This window comes from Arachis stenosperma, chromosome 7, assembly GCF_014773155.1.
Source record: "Arachis stenosperma cultivar V10309 chromosome 7, arast.V10309.gnm1.PFL2, whole genome shotgun sequence".
Taxonomy (NCBI): domain Eukaryota; kingdom Viridiplantae; phylum Streptophyta; class Magnoliopsida; order Fabales; family Fabaceae; genus Arachis; species Arachis stenosperma.
In genome coordinates, this window is record NC_080383.1 from 408440 (window position 1) to 423368 (window position 14929).

Sequence of the window (14929 nt, forward strand, 5' to 3'; positions counted from 1 at the left end):
TGTTAGTACTTTGTTATTGTTAATAAAAATTATTTTATGTAAAAAGTTATTTCATCTAATTTATGTACATTTGTAGTGGCTGGCTTGGATGGCACACATCTTAAATTTTATATATTACTAGTGTATGTTCCCGTGACCAGGGTAATCCATAAAATTTATAAAATTTTTTTATTAAAATTTAAATAAAATATATATAATAATTATTATTATAAATATTTTACAACTTAAAAGTATTAAAAATAATTAATATTTGTTTTAATCAATTTGGATTGGTTGAATGATCTTCTTATTTATCCACTTAAGCAAGTAACCATTAGTTAGCGACAGAGCTTTAATAAATAGAGCATCAATATGTAGTGATGCCGAGTTAGGAATCCGTAGAAAAAAAATGTATTTGTCTTTAAAATAGATTAATTTTTCATTAATAGTAATACTTATATACTTTTGTCATTGTTGAAATTTACTTGGGATAATTTTATTTGTTGGTATCATATTTATTCTTGAAATCAAAATAATATGATCGACATTGTTACTCGTTAAAACTTCACATTGTATAAAATAATTTTTAAATTCTTAAATTCATAAACTTATATCGTTATAAAAGTTATTAGATCGATTAATATTTTTTGGTAACATGGTGTACCGACATCGTTGAGTATTAGATTATTAGTTAGTGTGAAGAGAAACCAATAATAATTTTTGTTATTCAATAAATTAATATTTTTTACATCATTATTTACCATTAAAAAATAGTAAATAATCATACTATCCTACATTATATACGATGTACAAAATAATTTTTTATCTTGAAATTAATTCTGGTTAGTGGGATAAAATTTAATTAATATAGTTCCTTATGTGTCAATGATACTATCTAAAGATTTTATAATATACTAATTAAAATTTCACTGTACACTTCAGCTCAATTCGTGAGGTATTAAATGACACACATCAATGCAACTTTTATATTTGTTATTTGATTACTTTATAGCACATTTATCATTCACCGAGTTCGTTAGATTCAAATCTAAATATATAACTGAATGTCACATAGTTAGTAATAGTTGTTTGTGTGATTATAATAAAATTATTTGTATTAATTATTTAATAATTTTTTTATGCATAACAATAACATAGTGTTACCAATTTTACTTAAATACACATACATAATAGCCTTTTTCACGTATAAGTGAAATCTACTAATATAAACTTAAAAATAAAAGGATTATTTAGGCTATTGAAAGTAAGGAATAGAACAGTATTTTACCCTATACTATCGATTTTTATGCATAAAAAATTTTCAAAATAAAAATAACAACTATTAGTATCAATGAGTATGTCCCAACTAATTTTTATATTTGATCATTTAACCCACGCGTAGTGCGAGTCTTACCCTAGGTAATTAAGGTGAAACACCTATGGTTTGCAATGATGTAAATAATGTGAAAGCGTGGAAGTTCATAATTTCAAACTAACAATTTTAAGCAGCATGATCTTGCCAGCTATTTACAAATATGCCCCTTATTATTCTTTGTTTCATGATTATTCAGAATCATTTGATTAATCAATCAAATGCCTTTAGATTTCAGTATTATACTCAAAAGTGTAGCTCTATGTTAATATGATAACTATAAATCCATAATCTTCTTTGTCAACTATAAGTTCGGCTTAAAGTCGGTCAAACTTAATACTAGAGTGTCAAGATTCAAGAATCCACACAAAAGGAAAATAACAAGGTTGCTGCTTATAGCCGGAGAAATACAATTCACTACCTTACCTTCCTTTAAAGTCATTTTGTTCACCACTTTCCAGTCTTTTTCCACCAAGTGAATCTGAACAAATTTTATTCAACAAGATAATTAGTTCCAAATTTAAGAAAAACACTATTTCTAAGTGAGTGAAATTGGCACAAGAATCATCAAGGACACTGAGTCCAATAAGAGATTAGGGTTTTTTAATTTTAACCAATAAGAGATTATAATTACCTCAAAATATTGTAGTCGTCGTTGTTCCAACATCTGAATCCTTATCTTTTTCTTGTCTTTGTTTTCTTCTTCTCTAATTTTTTACTGCACTGAGTCCAAGCACAACAACTTTTGAAACAGCAACTTTTGAAGTCACATTTAATTCACTGACATTTGCATCTGTATTATTCTGTTCAACACCCTCTCGTATGTTAAAAGGATATGCTTATGCATCTTTCCTGAATGAAGTCAAACGTGTCTCATGAGAATTTGATGATCTCTTCTTCCCTTTCTTCTCCATAACATCAGCATCATGAATCAAAGATCTCTTACTTTTCTTCTTCTTTTTTGTAGCACGTACAGGTTCAGAAGCCTCTTTCATTGGCTCGGTACCAATGCCAATTGTCACGTTATTATCATTGAATTCATTGTGCTGATGCTCCTTTAGAACTTCACTTTCAATGATTACTTCGTTAGTTGCATTTAATGAAGGGTTTGCCATAACCTCAATCTCCCTTTGAACAGTATCATTACCTGGCCTAAAAACAGAAGCATCATATTCCACAATATCATCTTCTTTCCTTGTACTCATCTGTTTTTCCTTTGCACTAGACACAGATTTTGACATTTCATCTTCACAAACGACGTTATCATCCTTAACAGCTTTATCAGATGCATTCACAAAATCATGTTCTTCTTTCTTATCAGAAGAACAATCATTTTGACCACAATTGCTCAATGGAGAAACATCCACATTAAGAAACCAGCTCTTGTTGAAACCATAGAAGGCACTTTTTACAAACATGGAATCAGATAGGTGATAAAAGTACCTTTTGCGCTTTACCTGCAAATTAGCAAAATAATGTTATAATGAATAGGAATACAACCATGGCTTGGATAGCAAACAAGAATAAACAAGATCACTACAATATACCTTCATTGCATGAATCTGTATCTGCCCAAGTTTGGGAAAGCATGATTGGTGTCCTGACAAAATTCACTCGGCATATAAAATTCATACATATGCCATGTACACAGAATGTTAGAACTCTGAAATAATTATGTGCATATTTAAGCAATGATTAGAAAAGAATAGTAGAGAAGACAACAGTGAGTTATAAATGCTAAGAGATTTTAAATATAACAAAGATTATGAAGCATATACTAGAGAAGCCTGCCTTTATGCACTTGAGGTTTCAAAAACAATCTTAAAAGAAAAAGTCACACAGACAATATCAAATCCACTGCAAAGGGGATAGAAACTAAGGGTTGCTTAGACACTAACTACTTGAACAATACAATACTTGAGCTGTCTGCCTCGACCCAATATTAGTCAAAGTTTGATATCTATTTTACAAGTAGAATTAACACTCTTGTCATGTACAAATACAAAGAGATCACCAAAGGAGGAACTAGTGGCTTTCTTCTTGAAGAGGTTCAGCACCTTGACACGCCCTTCCAAGGTGGTTGTTGAAGTAAAATTTATAACACCTTTAACAAAATCAGCCACTAAATCCAGAACTTTCATTATGTCATCTGCATAGAAATTCAAAGTAGTGCTGATGTTCAGAGATATTTGAGCTGGAAGTGTATCTCATGACAAGACCTTCAATGGGGCAGTAGCCAAAAGCTTCCCACGATAATTAAGATACGCCGTGCTGTTGTGGTAACTAAAGCTTCTACGGTTGGGGTTCTCAACCGTGAGCAATATGCCCAAGGACACATTTATTGCCCCAATCGGAAAAATAACCAAACTCGCCTCTTTGACCTTAACCGACTGCAAGGAAATGATAGGGTCCTTCTGCTTGAAGACAGTGAAGATCAAGATCACCAGGATCACCACCAACAAAATCACAATAGCAGCAGTGATAAATAAATAAATTCTTTTTAGTTCATAAAATTAATCAAAACTTCCAATTATTTAATTTAAATTGTATAAAACTCTCATTATTTTTAATTACTAAAACTTTAAATTCCTAATATAAAAATACTCAATTATTTAAAAAATTTTATAAATCCTAATAAATTTTGAACTCAAAATATCATAAAATTTAATTTAATTATTTTTAAAAAAATAATTTTCTGTAAATAAAATTATCAACAAATATATTTTACTTTTAAATATTTTTTATTTGAGAAATTAATTTCTAACAAGAATTCAAAGTTGATTCCTAATAGATATTAGATATATTAATTTTTTAAAAAATTGATTATTAATAAGGATTAAATATATTAATTTCTTTTAAAAGATTAAAAAATAATTTTTACAATTTTTTAAAATTAATAATTTAATTTTTAATATTTTATAAAAATACTTAATTATCAAAATCAATATTTTAGAAAAACTAAAGTTTTGAAAAAAAAATTATCATGCAATAAATTATATAAATAAATTTTTTCCAACACTAAAGGTTTCAACATCTCGAAACAAAATCTTTTTTAGTTACAAAAATTTTTTAAATTTTGTGACAAAATCTTTTTTAGTTACAAAAAATTTTTTAATATTAAATTTTTTGACAAATTAATTTTTTGTTACAAAATATTTTAAATTTTTGCAACAAAATACCATTTTGTAATAAGAACCAATACAATTTATAACAAAAGAAATCATGTTATTACAAAATATTAAACATTTTATAACAAATTGTCATGTTGTTACAAAAAAATTTTATTTTGTAACTGTAATTAATTTTTGTTAAAAGAATTAACAATTTGTAATAATTTAAAAATTGATACAAAATTTTTGTTACAAATATTTTATTTTCTTGTAGTGAATCATACAGGAAACAAAACTTTGGTATTACTTGTGTTATGTCTATGACTTAATATAAAATGATATAACCTTCATATGATGATAGGCAAAAATCAATCAGGCAATAGCACAAAAATAAAAGATTATGGTACATAGAAGATAGATAATAATAATAATAATAATAATAATAATAATAATAATAATAATAATAATAATAATAAAATGGAGAAAGTAAAATGAGCTGAAGCCACAACATTTGCTGCAGCAGGAGTACAAAAATTCTAGCAAATGAATAAGAGGACCAAATTTAAGAAATGAGAACTTGCTTCTTCAATGATGGAAAAGCAGACAATATGTAGAGTAATCTCCTATATTTCTCACTTTGTTAGTGAGGGTTTTAGATAAATACTTTTTGCTTATCTTACTTCAGGAATGTGTGTTTATTTTATTTTTAATTTTTAGGAATATTATGTGTTCTTTGTTGTTATTATTTTTTAAGTGTTTTGAGTGTTATTGTTTTATTATACTAAGTAGTAGTATTATTACTCTGAAATTGAGTCATTCTAATTAAAATAAATTTAGCCTAAAAGCATGAACTACAAAATGATAACTTAGAAGTTTAGGTATTTAGATAGTAATATACTAATATGTATGTTATGCTTAGGTTTGATTGATAATATGTATTTGTAGGTCACACCAAAGACAGGTTATAGGTTTGTATATGTTATTAGACTTATAAAAGTAATAGAAGATTGATGACAATTCTTTGACTTTTTGTTTCCATGAACTTATGTATTTACAGACAAAAAAACTATAGATTATTTTCATAATTTTATTTTCAATCAATTTCAGTTAAGCAACAAGCTATGTAATTTCTGATGCTAATAAATTACTCTTCTCTCCACCACTACTATTATCATCCTCCCTCCCCTCTTTCTTAATATTCTCAGTACCACCGCCTTGCCCTCCTCCTCAACCATCACCCTAATAATTGTCAGGAGCCGTTTATGATTTTTTTTTTCTAGATTTTTATACTATATAATAGTGTTCTAGATTTTTATACTATATTGATTATTAGTGTGAGGAAATATCAAAAGATAATTTAATTTTGCATGATCACATTGTTCTTTGTCTTCACTAGCATTGATTCTAGTAGTAGAGATGGTGTTGAGAAGAATCTAGAGAGCGCTGCTGATTCAGCTGTTAGTTAATAAAAATCTTACATGGACAGAGTTAGTTGGAGATTGCTAAATTGTAGCAAATGTGAAAGATGTGACACTTAGGCTATAAATACCTCACTTGTATTTGAATATTGTGATGTTGATTCACTTCTAAGTTCACTCTAATGGAACTAATTTCTTCTTTACTATTCCATTCCTCTCATTTCTCTTCACTCACTTATTCTTAGTTCTTTTCTTCTCATAACCTAGTGCTGATACCTTCATAGTATCAGAGTTTGGGTTCTACTACTTCAATGGCGTCAGGAGATTTAGATCTATCAGATCTAAGCTGTGTTCAACAACAAGGAGCTCCAGGGTTCACTTCAACTCCAATAAAATTAGATGAAGAAAACTACCTTCAATGGAAGGATCAAGCAGAGTCCACAATTGAAGGGAATGATCTCTTAAATCACATCACCGGAACTGATATACCTGAGAGATTTCTCACTGTCGCAGATGCAGCTTCAAGAACCCTAAATCCAGAGTACAAACGGTGGAAGAGACAAGATGCGTTGCTCAAATCCTGGCTTCTAGCATCCATGTCTAAGCCATTCACCACACGGATGGTTGGATGCACATTCACCTATGAGATTTGGAAGAGATTAGAGGATCACTTTACCTCACAGATAAGAGCTAAGGTCATGCAACTAAGGAATAGGATAAGCAGCATTAAGAGTACAATTGATGCCTTGGCTTCTGCCGAAGAGCCAGTTAGGAAAATTGATCACATTAATGCCATTCTTCATTGGCCTAACTGAGGAGTATGCTCCGCTGCTTACTTCTCTATTAACTAGACCACAAAGTATTAGTGTCACTGAACTAGAAGTAGTCTTAATGGCAAATGCATGCCTGTTATAAAAGGTTTAGGAAACCTGAATCATTTGTTCAAACTAATTTAGCTCAACATTCACAGAATGGTTTTCAATGAGATGTGTTGAGAGAAACAGATTTTAGAGGAGGTTATCAAGGTCAAGGAGGTAGGACCTTTCTAGGTGGCAGATCTCAGTTTAATAACAGTAGATCTATGATGTATGAGAATAACTCTGAAGGTTTTCATGGTAGAGGTTTCATTAGAGGGAGTTTTAGTGATGGTATTGTTAGAGGCAATCTTAATGGAGGAAGAGGTAATTACTATGACAGAAATCAACAATACAGAAGTAGAGGTAGCTCGTCTGAGCGAGTTCAGTGTCAGGTGTGTGGACGCTTTGGTCACAGCATTGGATTGCTGGCACAGACTACAAGAGATCTAATGACAGGTTCGGTGAGAGACAAATGCAGGTCAATGAGCCAAGTGCGAATCTGAGTAATGTGCTTGCTACACCAACTACTGTGGCTGATCCGAGTTGGTATCTAGACTCCGGAGCGACTCACCACATCACTTCAAATGAATTGAATTTACTAGAAAGTACAGCTTATGATGGAGCTGAAAGAGTAGTAGTTGGAGACGGATCAGGTTTGAACATTAAACATGTTGGCGAATCATTTTTTAAATCTAGCTTGGGCTTTAAAATTTTCTTTCTTGATAAGTTGTTGCATGTGCCTGGTATCACTAAGAACTTGTTGAGTGTGCATCAGTTTTGCTGTGATAATGGAATCTTTTTTGAGTTCCACTCTAATGGATGCTGTGTTAAATCTCAGGACACTAATGAGTTACTGCTTCAAGGGAAGGTGAACAAAGGCCTATATCGATTTTCTGATTTTACTTTTTTGAATAACACTCTTACAACTTTAGTGTCAGTAGTTAATAGTGATCAATTCTCATTGTGGCATGCTCGGTTGGGACATGCTAATAATCGTGTTGTAGCTAAAGTTCTTCGAAGTTGTAATCTGTCTTTTGCTCCAAATAAACATGTCTGCAGTGCTTGCTGTGTTGGGAAGTCGCATCAGCAACCTTTTTCTACCTCAATAACCATTTATGATGAGCCGCTTCAGCTTGTCTACTCGGATATTTGGGGGCCAGCTCCAGTTCTAGAGAGTCATGGTCATAGATACTTTGTTAATTTTGTAGATGCATGTACCAAATATACCTGGTTGTACTTAATTCGTTCAAGAAGTCAATTAAAGTCAGTTTTTGAACAATTTCAAAAGATGGCAGAGTTACAATTTAACAAGAAGCTTAAGATGTTTCAAAGTGACAATGTAGCAGAATATGTCAGTTTGTCTAGACTCCTACAGCATCAGGGTATTATTCATAGATTCTCATGCCCTCATGTTCATCAACAGAACGGGAATGCTGAACGAAAACATCTGCATGTGATGGAAATTGGCCTAACAATGCTTGTTGCTGCTGGTATGCCTATCCGGTTTTGGGGAGAAGCTTTTGCCACTACTGTTCGTGTGATCAACACTCTTCCCATACCCACTCTTCAACATGTCTCCCCTTATGTTAAAGCTTTCGGAAAATTGCCTCCTTATGAGTCTCTCAGGGTGTTCGGCTGTCTTTATTTTCCGCATTTGAGACCATATAATCATCACAAGCTGGACTTTCGTTCTACCCCTTATGTGTTCATTGTTTATAGTTGGCAACATAATGGTTACAAATGCCTTACAGCTGATGGCAAGGTAATTGTGACAAAGCATGTTGTCTTCTCTGAGGGTGTTTTTCCTTTTAAGGATGCCGATTATTCCCATTCCAATTTCTGACTTTGAGATTACTCTACCTGTTGACACACCAGCACCTTTCCACACCTCTTATCAGAATTCAACAAGCTCTCTTTCTCTCAATTCGCACTCAACTCATAATGTTCATCCTATGACTACTCGGTCTAAAGCTGGAATTTGCAAGCCTCGAGTTTTTCAAGCCATCATAACAGTTAAGAAAGCCCTCAATCACCTTGATTGGAAGAAGGCAATGAATGCTGAGTATGAAGCTTTGTTAAGGAACAATACTTGGAAGTTAGTACCATTACCACATGGCCGGAGGCTATTGGGAGTAAATGGGTGTTTCGGGTTAAATACAACTCGGATGGGAGTCTCCAAAAGTACAAAGCGCGTTTAGTAGCTCAAGGCTTTGCCCAACGGCCTCGCTTTGACTTTAGGGAAATATATAGCCCAGTGGTGAAACCATCTTCTATTCGAGTAATATTGTCCACGGCATTGTCAAAATCGTGGTCTATTTGGCAATTGGACGTGAATAACGCGTTTCTTCATAGCGATCTATGTGAGGATGTCTACATGAAGCAACCTCGAGGGTATGTTAAAAGTGATAGCACCTTGGTTTGCAAGCTCACTCGGGCTTTGTACGGCCTAAAACAGGCCCCCAGAGCTTGGTATCACAAACTTGCTGCTGGTTTGCGGGAGCTAGGCTTTCTTCCCACTAAATCTGATGTTTCAGTTTTTCTTCATCTTGAGCATGGTGTTAGCACTTACTTGTTGGTTTATGTCGATGACATAATTATCACTGGTGAATCTAATCAGGTGATTACTCAGGTGATTGCCAAACACGGCAGCAAGTTTTCTTTGAAGGACATGGGGGAGCTACAGTACTTTCTTGATGTGCAAGTAACCAGGACAGCTTCAGGGGGAATGCTTCTTTTACAACAGAAGTATATTGAGGATTTGCTGAGAAAGGCGGGCATGGATGGCTACAAGCCTTCTTTTAGTCCACTCCTTTTTACTGTCAAGCTCTCAGCTTCGGGGCACTCCTTTTGCTGACCCTAAGCTTTATAGATCTGCGGTGGGAAGTCTTCAGTACTTGTGCATCACTTGACCTGAGCTGGCTTATAGTGTGAGCAAAATCTCACAGTTTATGCACTCTTTATTAGACTCTCATTGGCATGTTGTATAAAAGGATGTTGCGTTACATTAATGGAACCGCCAACTATGGGTTGCTGCTACCAGGTTTCTTTTATGAAGTTAACTGGCTACAATGACTCGGATTAGGGTGGTGATCCTGACGACCGTAAGTCACACAGAGGTTTTTGTATTTTTCTTGGCTCTAATATGATCTTGTGGTCCTCTAAGAAACAATATGTGGTTGCCCGCTCTAGTACCGAGGCCGAGTATCACAGCATGGCCGACTTGACTGCTAAACTTGTCTGGCTGAAGAATTTCCTGGCTGAGCTTCGGTTTCATCTCATTAAGGCTCCAATGGTGTATTGTGATAATCTTAGTGCAGTTCTTTTAGCCGCAAACCCTATTCTCCACTCCAAATCCAAGCATTTTGAGATGGATATGCATTTTGTTAGAGACCTTGTCACTAGTAAAGTCATTCAAGTTAGTCATGTTTTGGGGAGTGTTCAAGTTGTTGATGTCCTTACTAAGGCTCTCCCTTCTGTTCTGCATTTTCGCAGCAAACTCAAGGTGCAAAGTGTTTCCACCTTAAGTTTGAGGGGGAATAATGGTGGAGATGGTGTTGAGAAGGATCAAGAGAGTGCTACTGATTCAGCTGTTAGTTAGGAAAGAGCTTACGTGGACAGAATTAGTTGAAAATTGTTAAATTGTAGTTAGTGTGAAAAGTGTGACACTTGAGGCTATAAATACCTCACTTGTATTTGAATATTGTGATGTTGATTCACTTCAAGTTCGCTTCTCTACTATTCCATTCTTCTCTGTTATTCTATTCTTCTCATTTTTCTTCACTCACTCGTTTTTAGTTCTTTCTTTCTCATAGTCTAGTGCTGATACCGTCAGATTCAAGTTGAATGAGGCTCTTATTAATACATTCATTGAGTAGTAGCATTTCGAATACAAATACTTTTTACATGTAGTTTGAAAAGTGTACGATCACATTATAAGATTGATTTTGCTTACCAATTTGGTCTTCTAATAGATGGTGAAGTTGTGAGCAGTTCCTTTATAAATTTTGAGAGGTTGATGTCTGCCGGGAAGACGATGTGAATTTTTTGGTTCCAGGAACTATATCGTGAGCTTCCTCATGACAAATTGACAAGTGTATCGACAAATATTCTATTAATCATTCCTAGTTTCAAGAAGGATTTAGGAAGTTCCTAACAGATGTCAGCAAAAATAATGTAAAAATTTATGTCCAAATATATATTATGACATTTTCTTCGACACAGGCCTTTGAGACAAGTCCGAGACACAAAGCCGAAGATCTCGGACCCACTAACATATTCTACCAACCATAAATAGCGCTAATCGGATAGTCAAGAGGCATCAGAAAAAGATACACTTGCGATAGTAGCGAATAGAATATTATTTCCTGTTCATAAACTAACTTAAGCATCGGAGTTTTTTTGCAGGTACTCCTCACTGCTCGAACGAGGCTCGCATTGGTGGCACGATCTTCACTAGATACAGCCGATCAAACCTCTTGGATCCCAACCGACTTATACCTCGGTTCGAGCTCCTGGCAGGAACACTTAGTATTACTGTTAAGTTTTTACTCATAGCGTATATCTTTATTATGCCTGCATGTTAACACTCAAGATTAATTGCAGGTTTTGTGAGTGTCACGTAGTGCCCAACTGCCCAAGAGGTGCAAATAGTTATAGACAAAGCAATTCTTGAGGAAAGATATCAGATATTGGGGAGGTCTATGACAGCTACAATATCCTTGAACAGAGACATGCCATATTATTATTATTATTATTATTATTGGTCCGTTCCTAACAATTTGAAGGCACTATGTTATAGTTATACTTCGGAACAAGTTTTCAAAAGTTAAATAACGGAAACGCGGGGAATAGCTTCCATAGTTCATACGCAAATCTCGGAAAAATAATATACAGAACAGTTACATTAAGCAACGATAAATAGGAAGCGAATATGACCTATAGAGAACAATAAGGAAAAAAAAAAGAATATTCTGACTTTAGAGATTAAGTATTCTAAAATTTGATACTGAGTTACTGACTTAAGTGTTAGAATTTTTTTTGCAGATTGATTCGACATTTTTTCTAAGTTTTGTAAGTGTAAACAATTTGTTTACATTGTAAACGAGATAATGCTTAGTGTAAAAAACGTAAATACTCTAAAAAATATGTATATCAATAATTATAATATTAATTTTATTATTTAAAAAAAATCCAAAATAACATACAAGATCTCTTTTTAATCTTGGCTAACAAATTATATCACCACTGTCTTCTTAATTGTAGCACCCTTTCATCATGTATTCATGTATGATCGAGAAATATAAAGTGAACTTGTGGGGATCAACTCTTTTTCACATTAAGACAAATAAACTACAAATAATGTCTCAGCCGAGCCTAATAATCTATCAACTTTATTTCTTTATTGGATGCTTCCTCGGTCAACCGTAAGATATACTGGCCTCTTTTGAGGAGGCTATTGAGCCTCCTCTACGAGGAATTGAGCCAGAACTTAGAGATTGGGCTAATGTTATACCATGACAGGTTGTGAATAATAATAGTTCTCGCTCAACAACAAAGACAAACTCGAATTTATATTCAAAATTCGCACAACTGTCAATGTAACAAAAGCAGATATGAGATACCCGAAGAGGAGTCAATGACAAACCTCAAACCTGATTCCTAAAATGTATTATGAACAATATCTAAACATATCAACACTACAATAGTACAGCTAGCAGTGAAAATTCAGACAACTATGTATTATGAACAATATCTAAACATATCAACACTACAGTAGTATAACTAGCAGTGAAAATTCATACAGGAACAAATATCAAACATCATTAGAAGTCTGCGGCCACTTCCTAGGCCGCCCAGGACCTAAACCTCGACGAATAGGAGGTCTTCCACGTGGTCTTGCAGGAATCGTAGCAGGCTCTTCCTCGACCTTGGGTTCTGATCCCTCCAACTCAGATTCTTCCTTTGATCCCTCCGACTCAGATCCTTCCTTTTCTTTGAGTTTTTTCTCAAGATCCTGCAGCTGATCTTTCAGCACTTGGAGCTGGACTTGGTGCTCCTGTTGTAAATCAGCAATTTTCACTTGGAGCTGGACTTGGTGCTCCTGTTGTAAATCAGCGATTTTCAGGTTTCGCTGTTCCAATCTGGACTCAAGTTCGGAGACTCGAGACTTCAGGGCAATTATGTTGGAATCGTTCTTCTGGAGGAGGAAGAGGTACAGCTTGAGGAGGGAGCAGTTCTGCTGGGCGTTGATGATGGCAGTGTCTACGCGGGAACCTAGCGTGTCCAGCTCCTGGAGAAGGCCGCGGATGTAGGCATCAGCCTTTGCTGCAACGGTGGCGGCGTCGCACTGCCCAAACTCCTCGTCTGAGAGGAACAACGGCATTGTTTTTCCTGAAAACCGGAATGGTCATCAAAAACAGTAAAACACACATCAATGTAATTCAGCAGTTAACAATCACATTTCCTAAATTCATTCAATCAAACAGGTTTCCATATGAATGCAGTAGTAAATCAGATACCAATGCATAATAATCAAACAAATCAATGTAATTATAGTTTAATACAAATCTTAAAATATCTTCCAAATTTAAAACACTACATAAACTATTATCAACCAAATCCATATGATCTTATCAAAATACAAACTCAAAAGTTAAATAGTAAAAAAACATATCTAAATATTAAATCCCAACCTCATAATTTATCAATAACATATCTAAATACTATTATCCATAACTGAAATTAATAAAACAGATACGAAATTAAAGACCAGCCACAGCACAATGAAAACTCAAAAAATCATGGACAAGACCATATCTGAAATCTGCCTACAGCATTCAGCAACAAACAAACCAAAACATTAACCAATAATCACAAAACACTAGTAAACAAATCAAAGCCAGCAACTAGTAAACCAGCAATTACAAACAAATCAAAGCTAGCAATTACAGCTCCATCAACAAATAGATTCAGAACCTGGGCAATTACAGATCCATCAGCAAATACATTCAGAACCTGGTTAATTAAAAAAAAAATCAAAGGCAGCAATTACAGCTCCATCAACAAATAGATTCAGAACCTGGGCAATTACAGATCCATCAACAAATACTATTATCCATAACTGAAATTAATAAAACAGATATGAAATTAAAAACAGCCACAACACAATGAAAAATAAAAAAAAAAATCCTCAACAAGACCATATTTAAATTCTGCCTACAGCATTCAACAATATTGCAACAAACAAATTAGGAGCCATCAGCAACTGGTAAACCAGTGGAGTAACAGAGCAATCAGAACCATACAAATTTGCAAATTTGTAAAATGTCCACCATTAGCATCCAGCAAATACAAGACAGAACCAAACTTCAAAGTTCAAACCAAGACTGAAGACCGAAGAAGAAGAATTGAAGAACCAAACTTCAGAACCAAACTTAGGGCCAACACCGAAGAAGAATTGCAGAAAAATGGAACAAAAATTGAAGAACAAGACCGAAGAACAACAATTTCAGAACTGAGGCGAAAAAGAAGAAGACCAAACACACAGTGAAGATGAAGACGAGAAGCCACTAACCTGGGTTCCGTGCCGAGAAGCCAGCGAAGATGAAGAGGACCTGCCGAGTTACTGGGTTCCAGACTCGGGGAAGAGGAAGAAGCGGCGGTCCTGAGGATCTGGGGACGGCCGCGGCGCTGAGGACCTGAGAACGGCAGCGACGATGGAGGGCTAGGGTTACTTTGCTTCAGAGTTCTCCAGTCCAGGGAGTGAGTTGTGTCATAAAGGAAATGAATGAATGATTGGGGAAGAGGGGGTTTTGGGGTTTAGGGTTTAGAGTTTTGTCTGAACCGGACAGCTACCGATCCGGTCCAACCGGTCGGTTCTCGGCCAATTTGACGGTTTTTCAACGGTTTTTTTTCGATCGGTTATAAGTAAAAGACCGGATCACTTACATTGCTGATTCCCGATTAAATTGGTTAACCATCAATTTTTACTCGCCTCCTTAATTACATTAAATTTTAAGAAATATTATATTAAATTATGTGAGTTGAAATTTTTAAATAAACATTTTTTTAAATAAATAAGTAACAAAGGTTTTCATTAAAAAATTAGAATCTACAAAATCAAAGTAAAATTCTCAATATTATTGATTTTATAAAAAAAAAGTATATTGTTATTGTTACGGTAGGTAACCGGAG

At 34.2% G+C, this 14929-nt stretch overlaps 1 protein-coding gene across 1 annotated transcript; it reads right to left on the reverse strand.

Annotated features, from left to right (window-relative positions):
* Nucleotides 1–12447: 12447 nt before the first annotated feature.
* On the reverse strand, nucleotides 12448–14532 carry LOC130941546 (nuclear-pore anchor-like). Its single transcript, XM_057870098.1, has 2 exons — nucleotides 14310–14532; nucleotides 12448–13126 (listed from the first exon to the last, which is right to left on the reverse strand). Exon 2 carries the CDS (start codon nucleotides 13116–13118, stop codon nucleotides 12549–12551), a length of 570 nt encoding a protein of 189 aa, XP_057726081.1. The 5' UTR covers nucleotides 13119–13126; nucleotides 14310–14532; the 3' UTR covers nucleotides 12448–12548.
* Nucleotides 14533–14929: the final 397 nt, after the last annotated feature.